Source organism: Amblyomma americanum, chromosome 4 (genome assembly GCF_052857255.1).
Source record: "Amblyomma americanum isolate KBUSLIRL-KWMA chromosome 4, ASM5285725v1, whole genome shotgun sequence".
NCBI classification, from domain to species: domain Eukaryota; kingdom Metazoa; phylum Arthropoda; class Arachnida; order Ixodida; family Ixodidae; genus Amblyomma; species Amblyomma americanum.
Genome location: NC_135500.1, coordinates 88,780,544 through 88,801,689, shown reverse-complemented (window position 1 = coordinate 88,801,689; position 21,146 = coordinate 88,780,544). Strand labels below are relative to the sequence as shown.

Here is a 21,146-nt window from a genome sequence, read left to right as displayed (position 1 = left end):
CACCGTCTCCATTTCTTGGATAGCCCTCCCTTACGGTGCGGTTCGGGCGTCCACCGAGATATGCGAGACAGCTACTGCGCCATTTCCTTTCCTCAAAACAATTTATCATTTTTCATTGCTGTCTCATAGCACCTGACTCCACCGGCATGACGACAATGCTACTGGAGCCGAAACAGCTGTAAGAACAGAACGCTCAGATGACAGATGGCAAGGACGGCATTTATATGTAGCCTTTAGCATGTTTCGGAATATATTGCCTAGAGAAAGCAGCGCCAGACGTTGTGGCGGTTGTGCTTGTTGCTTGGGTTCAGGTTCGCCGTGGTTTCCAGGCAATGTGAGTGAAATGCATTTAAGAGTTATTGCTATTATGTTTAATTGTCTGCCATTTCTAATGCATATAATATGTTAAAAATATGGTATATATGACCTCACGTTCGGCTGCCTTATCACAGCATTTAGGAAACGAGTGCTTAGTGCGCTTTAAGCAGGATCGTCGAACTGAACATCCATTGTTTAGATAAAAGTCTGCGCCTCGCGCTTTGTTACTCATTATGCTATTAAAATACTGTAGGTCACACAGAAGGCCTTAGCATTTATTGCCGAGAGAACCTTGAACGGCACCAACTTGCAGCGCGTTCGCTACTTTCAACATTCCGATGTATTGATATCTCCTGGTCTTAAATTTCCCTGTTGCTATCGCGTTAGCGACAGATTCTTGTCATTTTAATGTTAATTGTGACTGCACTAACAATGCAGAGCCATACCCACCATCTTACCGCGATGTCTCAAAGCGCCTGCTTGCTTAGTAGGGTGCAGCTACGGCAACATTCGTAGGCGTCCTGAACTTAGAAAAGCACTGTCTGTTGAGCACATGCGGCTGCAGTCTGCTGCGCAAAGCAGTGATCTCGTTGTGCGCTGGCACTCTGTCACCGGTCGATGAAGACGATCATGTGAGTCTCTATCGTGAAGAACTGAGCTGCTTGACGGAGATGGCATTTGTGTAGTGGGATTGCTGTGAAGAAGGAAATTTTTTTATTTAGGAACCAAGAGCTATGCTCTAAGAATTCTTATCTCAAAAGTGCAAAAAAGGTGAATACCAAATAAATCTCTTATTATATAGTGGCCCCGCAGTTCATATCATTTTTGCAGCAATCACACAGTTGAACTACCTGCACTAGAGAATAGGCAGAATTAAAAAATGCAAACCAACCGGAACAATTGAAGTAACGCATTCCAGTTATTTTTACCGGCCATATGCTGCTTCAGCCCAATCCTTAAAAAAATTCTAGCGGCGAAGGTAGAGAAGAGTTGTTTTCTGCACTTTTTGAGAACCATGCTTTTGACCGAGGGCATAGACAGATTTCACCGAGCGCCACGTAAGTCAGTGCTTGTACACAAATCGTTTCGCATCATAACTCTTAGAAATGATTTTTGCCGTCAGAGTAACTGCGTCGGTAACGCAGAATGAGAAACGTGTCAACCAGTTGCAGAGAACTAAGTGGAGTGACTGTATTTGAAACTGTTTAGGACGTAAAACTCTGTCCTGAGACGACACATAAAAGAAAAACACAGACATTCAACTGGAGTTTATTAGAAAACCAGAGTAATCATCCCCATGTCCTACGTGCACAGGCAACCATAACAGTCAAAGGCGGTACCGATATAAACTGGAGCCGAGCCGAGCCGAGAAAGTCCAATTCCTTACCGAACACATGAATTGAAAGCAGGATATCGCACGTGTCTGGGCCGTATATAACTAAGTCAATGATTATCCCAATATCTGAAGCAGTTTTTTACTTTTATTGCCCAGTTATATTCACCTCACGAGACAGCGGTATGAAATCGCCTTCCTATGCCGATGTAGGAGCAAATTAATTGAGTATCCCGTTTGGTCTGTATAAACCATCCTTGACCTTGGCGAAATATAGGACAATCCACATGTACTGCGCGGCTCACACTTTCGTGGTTGTTGGAACAGCGAACTTTGCGGACCTGTACGTGCCAGCCGGCGTTTATGGATGCAAGTGAACTTGGAACAGGGTCGAGCTGGTGGAGGCTGCAATACATTCGTTGGGGACTCTTACCCAGATACGTCGGCTAAACACCCGGTCGTTTTTATTCTCTTGTTCCAGTACTAGGGACCTCTAGCAGTTTTTCAGCGCCATGTCTAATTACAGAAAGGATTTTGTTAAGGCGAAAGGAATGAAAACTTCCGCTTGTGTTAGTGGTGCATCAGCGCTTTTGGGCCGTCAGCAAACCTGCTTTCTTATTTCTCTGTCACCATCCTATTGTTGCTACCACTCTACGCTGTAAATGAATGTCTCTAGTTGTAAGACTTCCTTACGTAGTCTTTCTCAGAGATAGCGACTTACGTTAATTTACTTTACTTTTAAATGTGTACGCTCCCAAAGGGCTCACATCTTTTTTGGGCCCGTAGATAACGCTGCTTTCCTCAAGCAAATTCCTTTTTAACTCACCCGGCGACTTTTATACCGATTGCGGTGCAGCATTTGAATGGAGGAGAAATGAAAAAGCAGCCGGTGGATGTGCCTTGTCAGTTCACGTTAACAGCCTCGAGCTGTCTCTAACAGTGAATCTTCCTTACTTCTTCCTTTGCAGTTCTCATTTACCCACACTTCAAGACGCGGTTCTGTGACTGCGCTCAGATTGAGAGTCACTACTATTTTCCTTAGCCTAATAGACATTAAAAGTTATTATTTCCCATAACGCGACCATGATGCGCGGTTGTGCAGATCGTAAATGCCCCACAACCTTTCCTACACAGTTCGCTGCTTGTGCATCTTTTGGACTAAGACGTTCAAGCCATCCGCAACCGTGTTCCGCGTTTAGTGTTCTTTCTAAGTTTGATCTTCGTTTCTTTTATTGTTATGTTCGTTAAGTCTCCTATTACTTTGAAGAAGGTTCGCCATAACGTCACGTCTGGGCATATCCGCCATAGCTTCCTCCAACCGGTGCATCGTTCATGTGCTCCGTGTACGCTTGCTTCCTTAAATCTGACCTGCACTTGCCTGCAGCTTCGCAATATTCCTCGTGTGCCCTGTAAACCGGCTTTACCCAAGCCCACAGCGCCGCTGTTTGTTTTGTTTTTGTCTATTATCACGCTAGCCTACAATCGCATGTGATTACGTCTATGCGTGCTTCAAGCATGTGAACAGTACTGCAGCCGGATGCACCTTGTAGTTCGCTACCCGTATAGTCTCTACTTTACTACTCTCCTCTTTCGCAATCTTGCCCTCACTTCACCCTCGCTGTGGTTTCTTCGAGTAGCCCGTTCGCACAGCATGTGCTCTAAGTAGTGATAGGAGGGTTCGATAAGAAAGTCAACTTTGAAGTGATACTGGCGTGATTCAGCGTCGTTAGGCAAAATGCAAAATTAGGCGTCATAGAACTTGGTTTTCACTGCGGCTTAGGTTCAAGGCTCGATTTTCAGATCCAGAAATATTCAGACAAGGATCGGGAAGATTTTTGAGTGGGGAACGTAGTTTTGACGCACTAAAACTGGACAGAACAGTTACGTTCCGTGTTAACGGTGTGATGTATTAGTGTTGATTGGTTAGTGCCCATATATGTGGAATTGGTCATTCCCTACTTTAGAATAATAGAACGCAAGGAATCCTCATAGTATTCCTGGCGCAGTGTTGCAGCGGTTAAGCGATGCGCCACAGCCCGGTGATGGGCGGTGCTGCCAGCGGTAGGTGTCTTGAGACACAACTTGCTCTTCCCAAGCAACCTTCCGCGACGAATCACAAATTCAACTGCCGCCTGCCAGGGTCGGCAGTTTGCACGCAATCCGGTGAGCAGTTTGTGATGACGTCACAAGGTCAAGTGACCAAGGCGACCCACCTGCCTGCTCTGGGGGCCACCTGCCATAGTCATGCTCCTGATTTTTCGCCCACAACACCGATGCCGACGAGGCCGACACCGGATTTTCTTGGGAACGGGGCCTTCAAAGCTGTCGCATGAGAAGCCGGGTACCCTTCGGTATTAATATACATAATCAACCACAACTAGAGGGGACACTTATGCTCCACCTTCATGGTATGACGCGATAGTGTTAACTATCCTCTCAGCGGCCTAGGGTCCTCCTTCGTTAGACTTCGCAGACAAGTATAATGTTTTTTTTTTACGATTACATAGCTCCAAATGTACATTTAAGAGTACAAAACGATAGCAATACAGATCCCTCCGACGCAAGTATTCCTCTGTTGCCTAGGTTCTCCCTACATGCCGACACATGCGGAATTGGTCATTCCCTGCTTTAGACTCACTGATCGCAGAGAGTTCTCATTCCACTCCTAGAGCAGTGATAAGCTTGGACTGCTTTGTGTGCAAGGGAGCATATGGGGAATTCTGCTTTTCATTCTGGAAAACTTTATAGCCCCTAACAATCATGTGCCGTGATGACAAAGTGTGATTCCCTCCAAACTGAAATTTGTGCATTGGACTGAGAATATAAGTTACATTAGAGTAAGTTGTTCTCCTAGTCACTTCTTTCGGTTACTTAAGTTCTTGCAGCTTCGCAGTGTTGTTAATTTCGTAAAAAGGGGCCGCCGAGATGGCACAGTGATTTTGATGATCGGCAGGTGACCCGAAAGACGCGGGTTCGATTCCGGCCATGGGGGTCAAATTTCGAGAGAGGAAAAATTGTAAACGCCTGTGTACTGTGCGATGTCAGTGCACGTTAAAAAATCTCAGGTGGTCGAAATTTCCGGAGCCCTTCAGTACGGCGTCGCTCATAGCCTGAGCCGATTTGGGACGTTAAACCCCCAGAAAGCAAACCAATTTCTTAGAAAAGCAAGTAAAGTGTGGTTGCGCGGCCTCAGCGTTTTGCCTTGAATAATGCTGGAATGTGATCTCCCATACGCAGCTTTCAAGTTTTTCTATTTTGATTATATGGCAAACACTATCCACTAAGCTCTTCAATGAACTTTGAAATTTAAACAGATATATGCTATCGTGTTTGCCTGTGATCATTAGGTTCCACAGCATTGCGAAGGACTACGTACGACGTAGCCAGACGAAATTTGATCACAGTCTTATGCGAAGCAACAGAGGTTCAGTAAAAGTATGCGCCAAGAGTGCACGGCTTTTTTATTCTTTTCTATTTTACATGAGCCACGGCCGAGACAAAGTAGCAAAAAGGCTCTCGTCAGACCGTCCTTTATCGCCCTATGCTTAGCAGCTGATGGCTCGGTCGAAAGAGGGGGCGATAGATAGAAGCCCTCGGCTTTTAACCTTTCGCACTACAAGCGCACTTTATAGGATACCTTATCAGCGGTGTCCTATCAGACGTGACATTCCTCTCCTCTAAGTTACACACAGCTAGCTCTAATTTAGAGTTCGGCTTGAAATCTCTCGAGTGGATGCGGATTTCGAGTGGGGTAGCGTCTTGACCCACGTATATGAGTTGCTTTAGGTTAGCCCAAAGTACTCGTGGGCGGTGATGACCAGAGCAGTGTCCGTGCGCTGCCACTTGCGGGAAAGGCCATGAACTCGGGGGCACCAACTTCGCCAATTAGTCCACTAACAGGAGGGGCTCCAAGTGCAGAAGTTAGTCGTATGTGGTCTTTGCGGCGACACCAATTCAAGGCGCCCGGCGGTGCGATTGCACGAATTTCGAAAGAGACATGTCCTATTTGCCCAGGAATCACAGCATGGACCCACTATGGTTTTGCGCAGTAAATGCGCGCCAATGCCCTGTCATCCAGTAAGAAGTGACACTCGCAACACGTTAGAATTTGTGCTTGCATGAACCCTTAGGTGTCTACTCTTTTCCCCAGCGCAAGTTTCGCGCCATCGAGACGGATGCGCCTTTAAAAAGAAGCGGCTTATTATACATACGTGGTAGATTGAGGTGAGTTGCGATAAGGCAGCTTATTCGTGATAAGCGACAAGGCAGCAGTATATTCGTGAAGGGGCTAGCTTCCCTTAACATCCGAACAATAGAGCACCTTTATTGAGGGCACCTTTCAGAGCAACATTAAAGGATGATTCTAAGTCGATGTGCACACAACGTCACGAACACATGTGAAGCAGCGTTCCTCTTGACAAATCCCGCAAAATCTAATGGGACGTTCCAAGTCTGCCTTAAGGATAATCCACTATACGTAACTTCACCCTGGTTTCTTGCTGCGCACGATGCAAGAGCGGCCGTCGTGAGATTTGTCCAGGACTGCACTGCAGATTGTTCAGAGTTCTGCGCACGTCGGAGTTTTAGCCGAGTTCGCGCGGTGGCAGTCAGTAAAAAAGAAGACAATGTGGAACGCGCAAAACCAGCAGACAATAAAACATCGAAATAAACCCACGTAAATCAACACAAGAAACCCCCTCCCCCGCCGCATGCCTGTTCTACACTTCAAACACTGCACACTGCGCAGTGCAAGGCGCCACCACCGCGTGGTGTTAGTAATGCAATGTTGTACATTGTGATATTGCCATGTCTCCGCAGTCTATCTATACACTATCCGGAAGCCGTTGGCGACGGCCTTTTTGGCCGCGTCAAGAGCGCGGCTTCTTTTTCGGTCATTATCGGTGTTCCCCAATTGAAGGCTAACAATTCACAAGCGATGCAATCTTGTTCCATCCCATCGCCCATTACGAATATTTTAAGGAATATCACCCAGTATTAATAACGCCTTATTCATTTAATAATTTTCTCTTTGTGAATGCAATGAACCTCTGATTAAGTGCGTAGCCTGATTCTTTTGCACTTTTTGCCGCGAGTGGTGACAGTTAGGCCACAGATTGTACGGCGAGAGGTTATTATTACTCAGCCCCACTCCTATTTGCGCATGCACACAGTTGCTGTAGTTACGGAGTTTCGGCTTGACATTTGTCTGTTTCTTTTTTTTTTATTGCGACAGTGTGCCTGCTGGCAAGGAGTAATATTTTCAAATATAGGTTTGCATTGAACTCTCGAAGAAATTCCTGTAACATCAGGTGGTGTGGCCCAAATGCATTGTTCTACATCTCGTGGACGGCATGGGGGCAGTCGCACAGGAGCAGGTATTTCTGCCTGTTAGGACGCAAATAGGTGCAGGTCCAAAGCAAGTGTTTAGTGTCTGCCTCGCAGACAGCAGAAGGACAGAAGGGGCAGGAGTCACCGAAAGGGGCATGATACTGTGCCGGCCACGACCAGGTTACAGGGGGAGGGGGGGGGGTGACACAGAGGCGCAAGCTTCGAAGCAAGACCTCTTCCCAGCGTGCAAGTCCGCCAGGGAGGTCAGTGCCACATGGTGGGAGAAGTGCTTGCTTGGCGCCTCGGAGGTTTTCTTTTTTTGAAGGAGTATTGTCAACAGAGAGCTTGGGGCCGCTTGAAGAGGACGTGGAGGATTTGATTCGTGACTTGCTCCATCCACCAAAGCTTATGTGGGCTGGGCATCTCGACGAAACGATCGTACACATAATGTGAGGGAGAGTTTTTCAATTATGTCCTTATTTAGCTGTGCCAATAAGTCGGTGTTCAGAAGAACTTTGGCCTTTTTCAAGTTTAAAACTCAACTTGGGTTTCAGACGTTGTGTTATACCATGGCGTGACTTTTAAATGCTTTTTGTTGAAGCGACGTGCAGGTAGAAAAATGTAACCTGCGTGCCGTCACAACAAGGCTCCTGTAATAAGCTTTAAATATGAATGGCGCGAATCTGATACTACTGCATTTGTGCTTGCTGTTTTCTATCTAATATTTCATTTGGAGTTCTTAGAGTATTACATAATTTGCAAGAGACTTTGTATGTTGTATGTTTGCCATATATGCCATGTGCGGGGGGGGGGGGGGGCGGGTGGGTCGGGTTCCATTCAAGCGAACATACTCTGCATTTGGCTGAGCCTACACCCATCATAATGGGGCAAGCAAAACAAAAAATGAAAATCCTAAAATAGAAATGAATCATCCGCTTATTCTCCTTTCGAGTATTTTATACTGTTTCCAATACTTCTGTCAAAAAGCCCGTTTTTTACTTTGCCTACCGGAATTCAATATTTTTGCAAATCTGACATCTCATGTTGTAGCGTTCCATACTTTCCACATTGAGTGAAAACATATTCTTGCGTATCATTCTCCGTTTTGCTGACGCTTCCTGGTCCTAGCCAAATGCATTTATTGCACTCCATTTTAGACACCTTCATTGCCTTTGATACCTCCGCTTTGATTTTAACGTAAGCTCCGACCGGTCTCACACTCATCATGTTGGGGACAGGCAATGGAGAAAGGAAGTCAGAGAAGACATACTACGTATCTAGAGGAAAATGGTTACATGGTGAACAATATGTTTGGCTTTAGAGAACACTTATTGACACAAGATGTATTGTTAAGTCTTATAAAAAAAATAATCTAAACGGCAAATACATTACGTAAGCTATATTAGGGCTAGAATTTAAGAGTGAATTCGACCATGTAAAATATTAAAAAGTCTTAGAAAACCTACGCAAACCTCAGTGTGAAGAAAGCACATTTAATTACATCAGGGACTTTTTACAACATATAGAAGCCCACATTGGAATTGCTGATATTAGTTCTAGCCAATCCATATGGGCACGAGGGGCACGCCGCAAGGAGCAATTCCTTCCCCTCCTGTCTTTAACGTTGCTCACAAGCAATTAGGGGTTAAACTTGAAGTGTAAGGGCGACTTCTGAACGCAATGTAAGCAGCCGATATCACAGTTCGAACAAGCATGGGTAATTTAGGAAGAATTTACGAGGTACTCAAGAAGCAGCCACCATTACTCAAAATTATGCAGAGGAGTGCAGCTTACGTTTCTCTCTAGAAAAATAAGAACTTCTTATAGTAAGAAGAAAAGGGACGTTACACCAGTATAAATCAATTTACACAGCGTTCTTCTTCTCCAGTTGGAGTCGGGGCGAATTCTTGGATTACAAATCAGTAGTAAGGGAGGGAATGCAGGGTGGTTAATGTCCGCACACATGCGAAAAAATCGATTCAAATGATCTCTCGCAGAACCGCATAATTACAAAAAGAAGAATAATAAAAAAAATATTCTCATTTAAAGCCTAGTTGCACTTTTTTATAATGAGTAGAATGCTTTTAATTGAGAAAGTGCGGTTTAAATAGCTCTGTTGTCTGAACGCACCGAGCGGTGACGCACGCGAAACAAGAGAAGGATTAGACATGACGCAACTACCAACTGAAATTTTATTTGAAAAATAACATACAATGCAAAATGACAGCCATCACTTAGCATTCCTGTCACTTTTTTCAAATAACAACTGCTCGAGCTGTGTCCCAACCAACGCCATCTCAGTGGTCTATAGCACTATTCAAGGCGTGCTGAGAGAGCCTTAGCCTGTTTGAGCGATAAAAAAAGACCCTAACATCTCCCTGCCGGCCATGCCTTTGTTCCTGAACAGTAAACAAGCTTTTCACGAAATCTGGTTTGTTTCTTCAAAGATTCACAACTTTTGGAATGATCTATAGGAACACAAGGCGCGCTGATGTTTCCCAAGTTTCATAATCGGTCCTGCAATCTAACATTCAGGTAGCGACCAGTTTGATCTAGATAACTGGCGCCGCAAGACAAGGGAATGCAACAGATAACTTCCCTTTGGCAACACACTAATGGTAGTTTATGCTGTCCACTACAAGAACGGCGACTGTCATGCGTTTCGATTCACGTCCCAACACATCAGACCCATAACGAAGTAATGGGACTATCTTAAAAAAGGTCTACAGAACGGCTCATACATTGGGGGTGCATAATACGTTAACCAAACTCACAAAAGCTCGTTGAACGAGTAATAACGGTAGATAAGAGGACTACAACGAGCCATAGGGTGTTAGATGACTCGGGAATTGAACAACTCTACCACACCGGTACAGAGACAAACTATTCCAAAAGAGCAGAGATCGTTGTTTCGGATTGCTCCTCTCTATAGAGACATGCATTCGGAGCATCACTAAGCAAGCAGGACTGCCAGAGCCAAGGAAATGCATCGGAGATACAATAAATCTGGAGATCCGTCTTAACGTAGATATCTTTTCAGATCCCGAGGGTCACATCAAAAAGAATTTTAGAGATATTGGCAAACCACCAGGGACACGTAGTCATTTCATTATTTGTCATGCCAGTAGAAAGTGCACAGATAGAAGAGGAAGCGATTGCGCTGGCGGTCTCACATCGTGTATCAGAATACATCAACGCAGATTTGCAGTATACAGAAAATATATTTGTGGCAGATTTGCACCGCTGGCTTGCACAATCCTGCAATAATACAGAGCTTGCAAATCCAACAAACAGTTTATTTTGATAACAGACAACCATGGAGTAGAGGAAAACGAGCTAGCACATGCCGCTGCCCGTGCATTTCTCCCCGACATCCCTCCGCCTCCCTCCCTGTACAGGTGACTCGTTTCAGCCTTTGATAAGCTATGCCGGAATACCATAACACCTCCGTCTAACGAGGAAAAGCTAAAAAAGCCAAAGAATGTCATCTCAGACAACAGCAAACTATGTCATTGAACAATGCAGATAAAGTTCCACAATATAATTTAAGAAGCTTTGAACTCATAGCGTAATTCATGTGGCTAATACGCAGACCTATACCATACGATATGAGCCTGTTTGGCTAATAATTCTGTAGATTTAAGAACTCAGGCAACGTAAGAGGGATGAGAGGTAGTTCTCCGGTACCACTCGAACCTCGATGACGAACAAAAACACGGAAGACAACCTTTGGGAACGAAATTCTGCACTGAGGACCCAACCACCTTCCCATAATTCCCGCTCCGATTTTTTTTCTAAATAAAAATTTTCATCATCAACGTCGAGCGATGTTCATTAGAACATATCAGCATGTGTACGAGTCTCAAAAGAAGACTACAGCGCCTACATTGCAAAGACAAAGCAAACTATGATTTTATACACTACGAAATCGTGCCACATGAAAATGGAAGCTTGAGCCTTCCTCAAAACTTATGGCTTTGTTGCTATTTGTGCGCTCCGCAGGGCTCACCATGGAAGTGGCCGTGGCCAGCAAAAGACTCCAGGAGACCAAGGAGCGGTCACTCGAAACGAATTCAGTAGAAATGTGGCAAGGTGCTTTAAATATGGTGAGTTGGGAATCATTATTTCTGCAATAATGAAGAATCTTAGAAAAATACTTGAATTTCAGCGGAACAGATATAGATGTCACGCAGCACGTTCCGAAAAAACCGGATTTGACGTTATTAAAAACTACTGGGCTCTAAAATGCGTGACAATTATGCGTTTTACTGGGAGTGGACCGCCGCTATGTGTGAAAAATAGTGGAAGTATTTAAACACCAAGCTTGCTCTGATATGGTTGGGGTGCACAATGTCAGATATTCGCGGTGGAAAAAGGCGGAAGCCGTTGTTATGAAAAATAAGTACAAGTCTGGCATCAAATTTTAAAATAACTGCTCGAAGAAAACGCCCGCGCTTATCCGCGAGAAATTAATCAAGTAGTTTACAGCCATGCCAAAAGATGAGGTGGGTTTCGCTTTCGTGAATCCTATTGATGCATGAATGCAGTGTGTCGACACCTCTCTAAGCCCAGTATTGGTTGAACAGACGTAGCATGATTATCTTCATATTCTTGCTTGTACGCTGGTAATCCTTTTTGTATGTCGCATCAGTTCGTTGCTTTTTTTTGCTTCTCCAAATGTTCTCTGAAAGTGGTTGCTTTTATTGCAGAATCCTCTCGTTTTTGTTGACCCTCATTATGCTTTCGGCCCTTTGTGGGCGTGCATTATTGAGAGAACTGAGTTTCAAAAATTTTAGTGCCGTTCAGTTCACACGCGTGGCGCCAAGAACAATACGAATTCAGTAAGGACGTTTCGGAAATAAAAAGGATATAGCCAAGCCTCACGGCCCTTGCACAGAAAAGTGCATTGACAAAGCATAGTTTGCCTGGTAAAGCAGCTGGTCATGGCCACACCTGTACTTAATTTTCAGCCTTTTCTAGCTCTTAAAAGCTCAGACTTTATTGAAAGCACGGTTTCTTGAAGAGTGGTAAGCTATCGATTCAGGCAGACTACAATTTTGCCTAATTGCCCCTTTAAAAAACGAATTCAGGAACTGGAAAAATTGCAGCGCATCAGTAACAAATACGAGACGAGAAGGACGCAAACACAAGCGCTGACTAACAACTGTGTTTTATTGCTCTGAGCCAGCCTATATAAGAACTAGGTACAAAACAACAAAACAGAAACCAACACATCACCTCACGCATTCGTGGCACGATTATCGGAATTGTCTCCCGTTCCTCCAATCTTTCGTCCTATCATTGGCGTTCAGAAACGACATTTCTTTTTCACTAAGGCACACAGAGGGGTTGCTGACACACTTATCTGCGCATTTTGATATCGCCAGAGCTTCTGCTATCAACCTCGTGGTGGTGTCCCGACACTTACGAAGAATAACTGTGCTTTCAAGGGCAGGGGTGCAGCCTTTGCACTGGCTACAGTGTAAGGCGAGTTCCCCTGAGTTTGGGTCCCTTAGGTTCCTTTTGTGCTCTTGTAGCCTTGTGTTCAGACATCTCCCTGTTTGGCCTATATAGATGCTGCCGCACGACAGGGGAATTGAATATACGACATCTTTTTCGCAATCGACGAGACGCGGACGGTGCCTCGTCATGCAGTCGGGCTCACGTTCGGTGTCAGAATTTACTCCTCTGCACAACTGATGCAGTTTCTTCGGGGCCGAGAAGAAAATATCAATTCCCGCTCTGTTTCCTATCCTTTTCAGTTTGTGTGATACTGATGTAGGTATGGTATCACAGCTGCCTTTGTTCGACGTTCATTTGTGGTGGGCCCATTTCGCGATTGTTTCAGTATGCCCTCTGCAACAGCAATTAGGAGATGCGCTGGATATCCGGCTTGCTCAAGCCGACCCACTTGGCTTCGAAAGGCTTCCTCTTTACGGTGCCCACATGTTTTCTCAAGAGCGCTCACAAAGCACGACTTCACAATGGTCCTCTTCACAAGCTTTGAGAGCGCTGAGGCATACGGGAGGACTGGTTTTTTACCCCTCGGCTCACAGGCCCAACAAACGTGATCAGAGCCAAAGTACAGAACTAAATCTAAGAACCTATTGTGGCCGTTGGCTGGCCGCTCATGAGTCCCCTCCAACGGTCGAAGACACTCTGAAAACATTGTCAAAACTTCGGGCACTCGCGTATTCGCACAACCGTTTTCGTCGTTCAAGATTACGAGAAAATCGTCTACAAACCTAAACACTTCGTCTATGCCAAACTCAGCGCATCGTTCCCGTATCTTGCGGTCCCGGACACCAAGGCATATATCGCTTAGTACGGGCGCGACACAAGAACCAATGCAAATCCCGTTTCTTTGAGAGACAATGTGGTCTTCGAACTGTGCAAAGGTGGAATTCAGGTAAGTGTCCAGCAGCTCCAAGAAGCTACTGACATTTTGAAATTTGACGGCACCATGGGCCTCGAGGGGAACTCGCCTTACACTGTAGCCAGGGCAAAGGCTGCACCCCTGCCCTTGAAAGCACAGTTATTCTTCGTAAGTGTCGGGACACCACCACGAGGTTGGTAGCAGAAGCTCTGGCGATATCAAAATGCGCAGATAAGTGTGTCACCAACCCCTCTGTGTGCCTTAGTGAAAAAGAAATGTCATTTCTGAACGCCAATGATAGGACGAAAGATTGGAGGAACGGGAGATAATTCCGATAATCGTGCAACGAATGCGTGAGGTGATGTGTTGGTTTCTGTTGTGTTGTTTTGTACCTAGTTCTTATATAGGCTGGCTCAGAGCAATAAAACACAGTTGTTAGTCAGCGCTTGTGTTTGCGTCCTTCTCGTCTCGTATTTGTTACTGCTGCGCTGCAATTTTTCCAGTATGCAGAACCAACTAGCCAGTCACTATGTTTTAAGCGAATTCAGGAAGTTCTACTCTTCCAATGAAATCGAAGAAAAAGACGACGGAGATAAAACTTTAACAGTCATACGAAGCCACAACAACAACGAACACGAAAGAGGTGGAGAGGAGAAACCATGTGCGAACTAGCCCAGCAACATTTCCTAATTGAGTACGAAATGATAAAAAGGGCAGAGTCCGCACATTTCGTACATTTTATCAGCGGTGAGGAAAATGCAGAGCCAAGCTGGCTTTTTCTGCACGGGGAAAGTTCAGAGGAGACTAACCAATGCGTTGGCACAGACGCGACTAAATTCGCGCTACTGGAAATTCTTGAGGAGGAAGCCAAGAATTAAATTTTGCATTTAAAGAAATTTCACTATAGGTGAACTTGATTTGTACTAGCACCGTAGAAACTGACGAAGTCCTAGGGTCTCTCTTTGTGCTCGTTCTAGGCTGAACTCTGTCCTCAACTTTTGCTGCACTTTTGCTCAGCGATAGTGCACAAGTCGTTTTTGCCAAATGTAACAAAGCAACATGGCTTGTTTCTTAGCCGTGCAGTGCAGCATTTAAGGAGCACCTTCTGCTCTAAACTTTTTTTCAAGAAACGAGTATCGTTATCCTCACCTTTCAGGAGTTTTTGGTCTTTGGGGGCTGCAATAAAGCCTCCGCTATACGGCTCAGAAGCAATCCCCATTTCCTGGTCAGTTTTAGCACGACACCGTTAATACTTCCGTACTACGGAAAATCTAGCGTCGCGGCATTGTTACGAGCGAGGAAGAATGTGGCACACCTGCCATCTAGATCACGTAGCCAAGTAGTAACATTACAACCTCCCCATTGATGAACATGGCAACCTGTCCACTGCATTCTATCTAAACTGCCTACTGTGGCAGGTGGACGTTAAAGACTGGTCTTGACGGCTTGCCCGGGGAGGGCTTGCTCGATGGCTGTGTTTGAAATAGCCAACCTTCGGGGCAGTGGACCATCGCTTAACCACTTCACCACTGTGCAATTAATGGTATTACGATTCCGCGCAATCAAAAATTGCAAAGGAGAGATCGATCAATTCCTCATACAAATGGGCATGAAGAGAGAATCTAAGCGACAGGGAAGAAATACTTGCGCGCGAGGGATCTGTGATGCTATGGCATAGTACTGTTAAGTGTAGGTTAAGCGTTATGTGAGGGCGAAGGAAGTAGCGATGTCTACGAAGTGATACGAAAAAATTGTGCCAGGCCATGATGGGCACTATTAACGCAATCGCATTAATACGATAGGACGTTCACATAAGCTTTGACGCTCCTTTCGAACTTGTTATAGCGACAAGAATAGATGGCGCGTCACATAATTGAGATGCGTGGCGGTAATTTCGTCATGAACCTGGAAGCAGCAGTTTGTCATTTTCAGAGTGCATACTGAATTTAATGTGTTTCTTAGGCACGCATTAGTGTCTTTTACCTTTCACACCGCACTTGAGGGTATAATTGATTGATGTAAATTGCGTTGCTGTGCTCCTCACAGGGGAGCGGTGCCAAAGCTAACCCTATCGTAGAGAGAGAATACGACGGCCATGAGCTCCTGTTAATTCTTGATGGGAGCGAGTAAGCCTTTTTGGTCTCTTCCGAAACCTCAGCGAAAAAAAGACCAAAGTAGTACAAGTAGGGCGTCGTAAACAGAAAAACAGAGCTGCATTGCCTGCTTAGCGCACTGTACATTGCGCTTGGTGATTATAATGAAGGAGTGCAGGAATCAGACTTAGGCCTCAGAGCGACTGTTATTAATGCCGCGCTGGTGCCTAGAGTGCACAATAATGAAATCACAATACGTAGTGCTGACCTGCATTTAGCACGTTGAGCTCAGATGCCCAATTAAGATAGTGGTTATGTAGCTTCGAGCAGCATGTTTAAGAGCCTATATCTGGACCTTGAGAGAAGATTTCAAAGCTTGACGCAGTCGCCTCAGATATGAAATTGAGTGAACTCTTGGGCTCTCCATGAGAGACAGCTTCTTCATGACGTTAACTCTAGGAGCTGTTTGCCGGTTATGAAACCGTAACGAGAGAGAAAAATAAACACGGGCATAATGGCGAATCCATTCGGACATCGGGACTCGGTTTGAGGGGAGTTTGGTGGGTGGGGAGGAGGCTTTTAGTTCGGTCGAGAGCTAAAGTAAACTAAGAACGCGAGTTGTTGGAAAACGCAACTACAGCAAATCATTCGAAATATTGGTTAACAAAGAATTATGTAGCTTGCTGGACACCTCTTTGCGCCTCCAAATATTCGGAAACTGCCATCTGATCCGGAGTTCCCGGGTTCGAACCCGACCGCGGCGGCTGCGTTTTTATGGAGGAAAAACGCTAAGGCGCCCGTGTGCTGTGCGATGTCAGTGCACGTTAAAGATCCCCAGGTGGTCGAAATTATTCCGGAGCCCTCCACTACGGCACCTCTCTCTTCCTTTCTTCTTTCACTCCCTCCTTTACCCTTCCCTTACGGCGCGGTTCAGGTGTCCAACGATATATGAGACAGATACTGCGCCATTTCCTTTCCCCCAGAACCAATTATTATTATTATTATTATTATTTTTACCAAACTGCTGGCAGTCCTCACCAGATCGTATTGCTTAAGCTGAATCTGACTACTTGATTTCATGGCAGGATTTAAAGAATGAGCTCACTCTTTCCTATGTTTCTGATTCCAGGACCCACCTGCTTACTCACTGTCTCCAAACCCAGCTTACTCATCAAGCCGGGTATCAAGCTGGCGATTTTAGTCACTGCACTGACTGCTATTTACATATTAATGTACAGCGCGGTGCTGAACAGAAAGCCTTCATGGAATCTACAGGACGAATTCAAGGTCATCGCTCATCGATTCAGACATCACCGTCAGTCGAGAAACATCAGCACTGCACATCGTTTACCACGAATAATGATGTGGACGAAACACTTTGGATCGTGGTATGGAAAGCTCAATGACACAAGAATCGGCGAACAGTTAGTAGAAGGCTGTAATTCAAACTGCGTAATTACCAACGACCGGCGTCTACTGGCCTCCAGCGAAGTCATCTTATTTCATGTACGCGACATTGAAGATATGCCCTCTAACCGTTCGAACAAACAGAAATGGGTTTTCTTTACGTTGGAGTCCCCACCAAACACGCCCTTTTCTAATTTTAGGCACATGAAAAATATGTTCAACTGGACCATGACGTACCGGTCTGACTCGGATGTGTATCTTCCTTATGGTAGGGTCGTTCATCGCAATGGCGCTGTGACTTCAAGAAAGGACCTGCGGATAATCTGGGAGTCTAAACGAAAAGTTGCTGTTTGGGTGGTAAGCAACTGCCAGACACATGGTAGGCGTGAAGCGTTCCTCAGGGAATTGAGACAGCACTTACAGGTCGATGTTTATGGCTCTTGCGGGCTCTACAGATGTCCAAGATACCAAGAAGACAGTTGTTACAAGCATTTTGAACGTAATTACTTTTACATGCTTGCTTTCGAAAACTCTATATGCGTTGATTACGCCACAGAAAAACTTTTCATAGCGCTAGCGTACGACATAGTACCTGTGGTGTTTGGCGGCGCTAATTATAGTGCTGTCGCACCCTCGAACTCGTACATTGATGCGCTGGCCTTCCGATCGCCAAAGCATCTTGCTGAGCACCTGGTTGATGTATCGAAAAACTACTCAGCATATACCTCTTATTTCAAGTGGAAGGACAGTCAGGATGTAGAACGGCCATATAGATTTTTTTGCCATCTTTGTAAAAAGGCCCACAACACAACAATTATGCAGCGTAGTTCGTCGTATAGTGACATAGAAACCTGGTGGCGAGGTGGAAGCCGTTGTCGAAGGTGGGGAGTTTAGGGTGACAACCGCCGAGAGAGGGACTCGCCCAACGTGGGCACCAGTTAAGCCGACGTGATTTTTAATTTACGCTACCTGCCTTTGGCTATCGATCTCACAGAACCAACACCCATTTCACTTGGACTGAGAAGATTCTGCTTCGGAGCAGATAGGACAGTATGGCCTCTACGCTTGCTGAATTGTTTTGGAAATTTATGCTCAGCAAGACGAATATGTCCCAAATACTCTTTTCCAGGAAGGAAATGCTGTTTGCTTATGTAAGCAGGGTTGGCTCCTTCCGAAGGAATTAAGGATGTCAATTTCCTGACAAACGCTCATTTATCCGTAAAAGGCCAGTATTGCTCAGTGGTGGCATTTGTTGGAGCGATCACGGATGAGAGTCGGTTCCGAGGAGTTTCAGCAGACGATGCAGGTGTTCGGTGACAAATGTCGTATATTATCTGGTTAAATGTGTGAGTAACGCAGAAACGCAAAATAGATGGGGCACGCTGCAACGTTCCGGTTGTGGTCGCGCATGGCAGACTGAAGGCCCGCAAGCCGTTATAATTAGGCCAGTTGCGACCGCGCATTGTCGATACTCCGTTCCAATCAGCCGCAGTCAGGATCTCGGTTCTGTGCAGCCTGCCCACGCTTTGTATATTCCAGCAGTTGTGTGCGTTGCTTTGCGCGGCCGGCGGCCGCAAGTCTTGCCTGGCTTCGCTGCTATATGTCGCTCGCACACGCCGTGTTTACATCCGCCACGGCCAGACGTCGTGATTCTTGGATAACAGCTGCGGATGTGGATAACGGCTGTGGGCAAGCATGGACTGATCTGGCTTCAGGACACCACTAGTGGGGTTAGACATTAGAGAAGAAATCTCGGTCAGTTGGCAGATTTTCAGGAAAAAAACAATCAAAAGACGCAACAGAGCGATGAGACGAGGCACGCACAAAATAACTGGTAAGGCAGCGAACGCCGGGGTGTTCACCGCGTCCAGTGAAGCACAAAACTCAAAACTAGTCGTGCAGTAGTCTCACCTGCCTCCAGCACTCGGATTTACATATCTGGGCTATCCGCTTCCATTGCTCTAAAGATGGCTCCAGGATGCCGAAGAATGCGACGAGCTCTTTGGGCGCCGAATTCACCCTGAGGAAATGGGGCACAGTACGCGTTCTGCAAGTGATGATGGCAATTGCGCCGACGAAAACCGTTGCCTGATTCTCGGGACCGTGCATACTTAGAAAGATACCCAGCGAAGGAGAAAGGCATTGCAGTAAAGTGGAAATCTTGGTCAGTTGGTACATCTTCCTGAAACAAAAGCGGTCAAATGACGGAGGACAGCGTAGACGAGGCACGCAGAAGACGACTAAAGTTAGCAAAACGTTTGTAAGCAGTTGCGAGAGCTGCGAACCAGGGTTCGGCAAGCTTGAAAACATACGCGTGCAACAGCGCCGAAATGACTACAAAATGGTTGCTGGTTTTTCTTGCAGAATAAGTGTGTTAACGCTGTTTTATATTTCAATTTATTTTACAGCACTGTGCATTTCTGGATCAAACATTTTCAGGCCGTATTTAGCCGCTAGTTAAGCAACAAGCCAAAACCAGCTAAACCATGCTTTGGCAAATGTATCTGTACAACTTAATATTGTGAATAAAAAATGAGCTGTGCATGCGACATTACGCATTTTTCAAAAACATGGTCAACTGGTGGTGATGGGAGGCAGGACTCAGTTCTTGGTGGTAATAAACATATGCTACCGAACAATAGAAATTAAGTGGGGCGTTAGCGAGAGCTATAGAGCGTACGTAATTACATACGCTCTGCGATATTTAGTCGGGCATAACAGCCGCGTGTCAGGTAATTGACTCTATCTGGAGAAGAGAACTACAAGAACACGTACTGGGAGCGATAAGAAAGCGACACTGTTTTTCAAGTTAACGAAACAAAGCTTACGCCATTGTGCTTGTCTGTTTCCTCAACGCTTCATCTCGTACCAATTGTTTGCGTATTGTTAAAACACAAAAAAGCAATCTTGAGCGCGTCCTCAACAAAACAAGCTAATGCGAAAATATCGATCGTAGTTAATAAATGCGAGGGAGTTCTTCTTTTCTTTAAAATGGCCTTTTATTTTGATGTGAAAAATTTCTGATTTACGGAAACCTGATACCCTGAAGTGATGCTTACACACTTATTAATTTTTATCGTATCAAGTTCGTCACTACTTTTCTGATATCCTCGGCAGTCTGCTTGCTATTATTTGTTTGTTTTTGTGTACATACAGCAAACAACCTGATGGTATTTCAGATGAAGGAAAACTGTATTAGCAAGCGAGGTCGGACCTTTCAAGGTCTCGGGACCACCACACAGCTCTCACCTTACGCGGATGTGTGCAGGCCACGTAGGGCCATGGCACTGGCACCTCGGTTCACACAGAGAAGTTGGGCATCCGGATCCTGCGACGCAAGGAGGGCCTCCAATTCCTCCCATCTTCTGATTTCATATTATTTCATTTATTCTACCCTCAAGGCTTGAGAGCATTGAAGAGGGGAGTCGTTGTATACAGTGGTTAAGCGCAGGGCATTTCAGTTCCAATTTCAGAATGGTAGCTAAGGCGGAACAAAAACGTTGATGATCGATGATGGAGGCTATACTTCCGGGAAGGTGGTTCCAGTCCTTTGCTGTTCGTGGAAGAAACGACTGCTGCGCATTTTGTTTTAAAGAAAGGAATGCCAATTTTATACGCATGATTAACTCGTGATGAAACATGTGACGGTGCAAGTATAAGAATCGCTGCGCAGACTGGGGTTACGGTAAATTATTTTATGAATTAAAGGCGAGGGTGCCTTCGACGGCGAGCAAGAGATGTTAGCTCTAATTTATCCTTTGTAGAGGTTGCGCTAGCGGTGCGGTGATAGTTCTGTAGGATGAAACGTGCCGAGTTAGTCTGAGTTATTTCGAGGGAACTGATTAGGTTTTCCGTGAAGGGATAACTAATAGATGCAGCATATTACAACTTACTGCCAACTAGAGATTTACAGATTTATACAGGAGAAGTTTCGCTGAGGTGGGGGCCAATAAAAAGTCACGGCGAAGGTAGCCGAGGGCGCGGTTGGCGCTGGTAAATATTGAATTGATGTGAAAAGACCCAGTAAGACCACTCATGTGAACGCCTAAATAGCGGTATGAAGACACTGGTTCTAATACGATGTTTTCAAGATGATAAACAGTGGGGAGGGTAGAAATGCGCGACACACGTAGTACTTTACATTTTGTTCTGTTTAGTTCCATTGACCACGTGGTACACCACTCACAAATTGCATCAATGTCTTTTTGTGTTAGAAGAATGTCATTGGAGTCGTTAATTTCACAAAAATATTACGAAGTCTTCTTCAAATAAATGAATGTTAGAGGTAACT

At 45.3% G+C, this 21,146-nt stretch overlaps 1 protein-coding gene across 1 annotated transcript; it reads left to right on the top strand.

The window, feature by feature from the left end:
• The first annotated feature begins 251 nt into the window (after positions 1-251).
• Positions 252-19,403, top strand: LOC144130239 (alpha-(1,3)-fucosyltransferase C-like). The gene is made up of 3 exons (XM_077664212.1): positions 252-334; positions 10,982-11,085; positions 16,578-19,403. Coding segments are annotated over exons 1-3 (1,278 nt in total). The 5' UTR covers positions 252-332; the 3' UTR covers positions 17,750-19,403.
• Positions 19,404-21,146: the final 1,743 nt, after the last annotated feature.

What these genes read in the sequence shown, in the direction of transcription:
- LOC144130239 (XM_077664212.1), top strand. An exon ending in GGCAAGGTGCTTTAAATATG is followed by an intron (nt 11,086 to 16,577) that starts GTGAGTTGGGAA and finishes TTCTGATTCCAG; the next exon opens with GACCCACCTGCTTACTCACT.